Source organism: Pelecanus crispus, chromosome 1 (genome assembly GCF_030463565.1).
Source record: "Pelecanus crispus isolate bPelCri1 chromosome 1, bPelCri1.pri, whole genome shotgun sequence".
NCBI lineage: Eukaryota > Metazoa > Chordata > Aves > Pelecaniformes > Pelecanidae > Pelecanus > Pelecanus crispus.
This window is the reverse complement of record NC_134643.1, coordinates 35,990,365-35,993,730: the sequence shown is the minus strand read 5'-3', so window position 1 is coordinate 35,993,730 and position 3,366 is coordinate 35,990,365. Positions and strand designations below refer to the sequence as shown.

Below are 3,366 nucleotides of genomic sequence, written 5' to 3'. Positions count from 1 at the left end.
AAAAAAGAAAGAAATTTGTATGACATTTAAAGCTAAGTAGTCTGAGAAAATTCTTTGCTTGAAAATGTGTGACATTTTCTGATTGGGAAAAAACACATGTTGTAACTGCTCCCCACTAGACAAGAAAATAACACTTTTGGATGATGCTTTTTCTTTCCTGTACCAGGAGTTTTCTATCTGGTTGGTTTGGAAACAGGCAGGGGATGCCGTTGCCCAGTCATGTTCCACAGAGGAACAATTCGGATGTTTTTTTTTATGAACTGTCAGAAATTGCATTCCTTGGTCCAAGACTGAAGAACAGTTACATGTTTTTGAAGAGAAAAAATATTGTATCTGTAGTGTGAATATTTACACATGGGTGCAGAATTTCATGTTTACATAAAGCCAATGTTAAGCTTACATCACCTAAGAACAACTAGATTTTATAATTAACCATATGGAACATTAAGGACTAATTCCCTGTATTTTTCAAAAGGCATGCATAAGAAATCAGGCAGGGTATGAATCGTAAATGTTAATGTGCTCTACCTCTGTATCCCTCTTTTGACAGTGATTAGTGCAAAGCTAACTGCACGTATAATCTGTGGCAAGGAGCACTGGGAGACAGCTAAGAGACAGCGACAATGTCTTTAAACTGGTGGACAATTCCTACTCGACTTGGAGTTTTTAAAGTGAACTGCAAAGGACTGGCATGCCTCTTGGTCTTCACAGTGAGTGTTTGTGGCAGTGCCCCAGGGATGTGTCCAACAGCCTGCATCTGTGCCAGTGATATCGTAAGCTGCACCAATAAGAACCTCTCTCGAGTGCCAGGAAATCTTTATAAATGTATGAAAAGGCTGGATCTGAGTTATAACAGGATTGGGTTTTTGGAGCCTGAATGGGTCCCAGCGCTGTTTGAGAAACTGAACACTTTAATAATCAATCATAATAGCATTAGCAGCATTATCACTGGAAGCTTTTCCACAACCCCCAATCTGAAGTACCTAGACTTGTCATCCAACAGCCTGAAGACGCTGAGCAGCCCTGTGTTTCAGGAACTAAGGGCACTGGAGGTTCTTCTGCTGTACAACAATCAGATAACACAGATAGAGCCTTCAGCCTTCGGAGGATTGTACAAATTGCAGAAACTGTACTTAAGCTATAACTTGCTCTCGCATTTCCCACTGGACTTGTACACTGGCAAACATAAACTGACAGACCTTGTGTTGCTGGACATTTCCTTTAATCACATCCAGTCGATGCCTATTCAGCGCCTGAGTTCAGTGCCGGCAAAACATCTTAGTGGAATTTACCTTCATGGCAACCCATTTTACTGTGACTGTATGCTGTACTCCATGCTAATCTTCTGGTATCAAAGGCACTTCAGCTCAGTGGTGGACTTCAAAAACGAGTACACCTGTTTGTTGCGATCAGACCCAAGAGGTTACAATAAACTGCCTTTACTGCACGACAACTTTCTGAATTGCTCTGAAAGCACCGTCAACAGCTCTTTCCAAGCCTTTGGGTTTATTCACGATGCCCAGGTTGGTGACAGGCTGATCGTACACTGTGACAGCAGAATCAGCGATGCGGGCACGCACTTTGTTTGGGTTAGTCCGGACAATAGATTGCTGGAGCCAGACAGGGAGACCGACAACTTTAAGGTGTTTCGTAACGGCAGCCTGGAGATAACAAATGCCCAGCTAGAGGACTCAGGGCTGTATTCCTGCATTGCAATAAATAAGAAAAGACTATTAAATGAAACCATAGAGGTTAGAATAAATGTTAGCAATTTCACAGTGAACAAGTCCCACGCTCATGAAGCATTTAATACAGCTTTTACCACCCTTGCTGCCTGTGTAGCCAGCATTGTTTTAGTACTGCTGTATCTCTATCTGACCCCCTGTCCGTGTCAATGTAAGGCAAAAAGGAGGAAGAGGAAGCTGAACCAAAGCAGTGCCCATTCATCCATACTGAATTCCACACCGCCGCAAGAGCTGCCAGCCGATGAGAAGAAGGCTAGCACTGGTAAACGGGTGGTTTTCCTGGAACCCGTGCACGAACCAAAACACAGTCAGAACGGGAAAGTAAAACTGTTTCCTAATGACAATATCATTGCTGAGAGTATCTTAAAAACTACTCGAACAAAATCTGACTCCGATTCTGTCAATTCTGTGTTCTCAGATACGCCTTTCATGCCGTCAACTTAGTTTGCTGCCTGTGTTTGTATCGTGCAGTTAGATTTCTGAATACCTCCTTTGCTTGTAGCAACCATCAGGAAAAACAAATAAAAAGAGAGAAAATGTTTCAAAAAAAGTATCTATTGTCAGTCCTTGAACTGCGTCTCCTCTTTTTGTGAGTGCAGGGCCATGTGACAGTGATATCTTCTTCAGGAAAAGCCAACGGCATGGCATTAATGTGAATGTCTTCAATGCAAGCTTAGCCTTGGCTTTTACTCTCTGGTCCATACACAGCAATTTCTCATGTATGTTTAAAGGCGCTTTCAGTGCGTGCAGCTGACTCTCAGAGGCAGAAGCTGACCCCTATAAAACACCCTCAGTCGTGCTGATAACTCAGCTCCTCTGCAGTGAGCACAGAAGAAAACTCAGATGGCAACTGAGAAAAATGCCCAGGCTTCCTGCAATTCCTTTCACGAGGCTCATAAAATCTTTGCATTAAAATCACTAGGGGAAAAAGTCATGATTTTCCTGGACTGATCAGAACAAAAAGATTTGATTTGCCACCAGGATGCCTGGCAGCACTGGATAAGTGTTTAAGGCCTTCAGCTGATAATGTGTTTGCCAGTAACTGCTTAAAAACTTTATGGGGACATCGTACTCATTTTATTCAAAACTTAGTCATGGGTTTACTCATGAGAAGCAAAGTGGTTGTATTTGTTTATAAATATTGACACGTAATGAAAACAGGTGAAAGTTAACGCATTACCTTTGTGATTGCCTTAGTCGAGGAACGAAAGTTGTCAGTCATGAGGACTCGAGCTAATCAGCAGTAACTCATTAAGCTGCAATAACTGGATTGATTGTAATTAGTTGTCTTAACCTCTGCTGCTTGCTGTATGCTTGGCACCACATGTGGTGAACAAGCTTGACACCACCAGCAGGGCTCAAGTTTCATCTTAGGTGTGGGTGGCTTCTTTTCAGAGGTAACTTCACAAAATAGCAGGAATATTTCAATTAATCCTTTCAGTAGCACATGGTTGAAGCAGTCTCATAAAATTTACTTCCTAAAGATTTTTCTTAAAAGAGGAAATACAGTATTTGGACAAATGCATGAATAATATAGAAGACACTACACACTGTGAATTCAGAAAGCACAGCTTTTCTCTAGACTTGGCCCTTGTCTTGTATGTGCTGCTTCTTTCGTTGC

General features: G+C 41.9%; 1 protein-coding gene across 1 annotated transcript; it reads left to right on the top strand.

Moving 5' to 3' along the window:
- The first annotated feature begins 623 nt into the window (after positions 1-623).
- AMIGO2 (adhesion molecule with Ig like domain 2) lies at positions 624-2,189 on the top strand. The gene has a single exon (XM_009493007.2). It carries the CDS (start codon positions 624-626, stop codon positions 2,187-2,189), a length of 1,566 nt encoding a protein of 521 aa, XP_009491282.2.
- Positions 2,190-3,366: the final 1,177 nt, after the last annotated feature.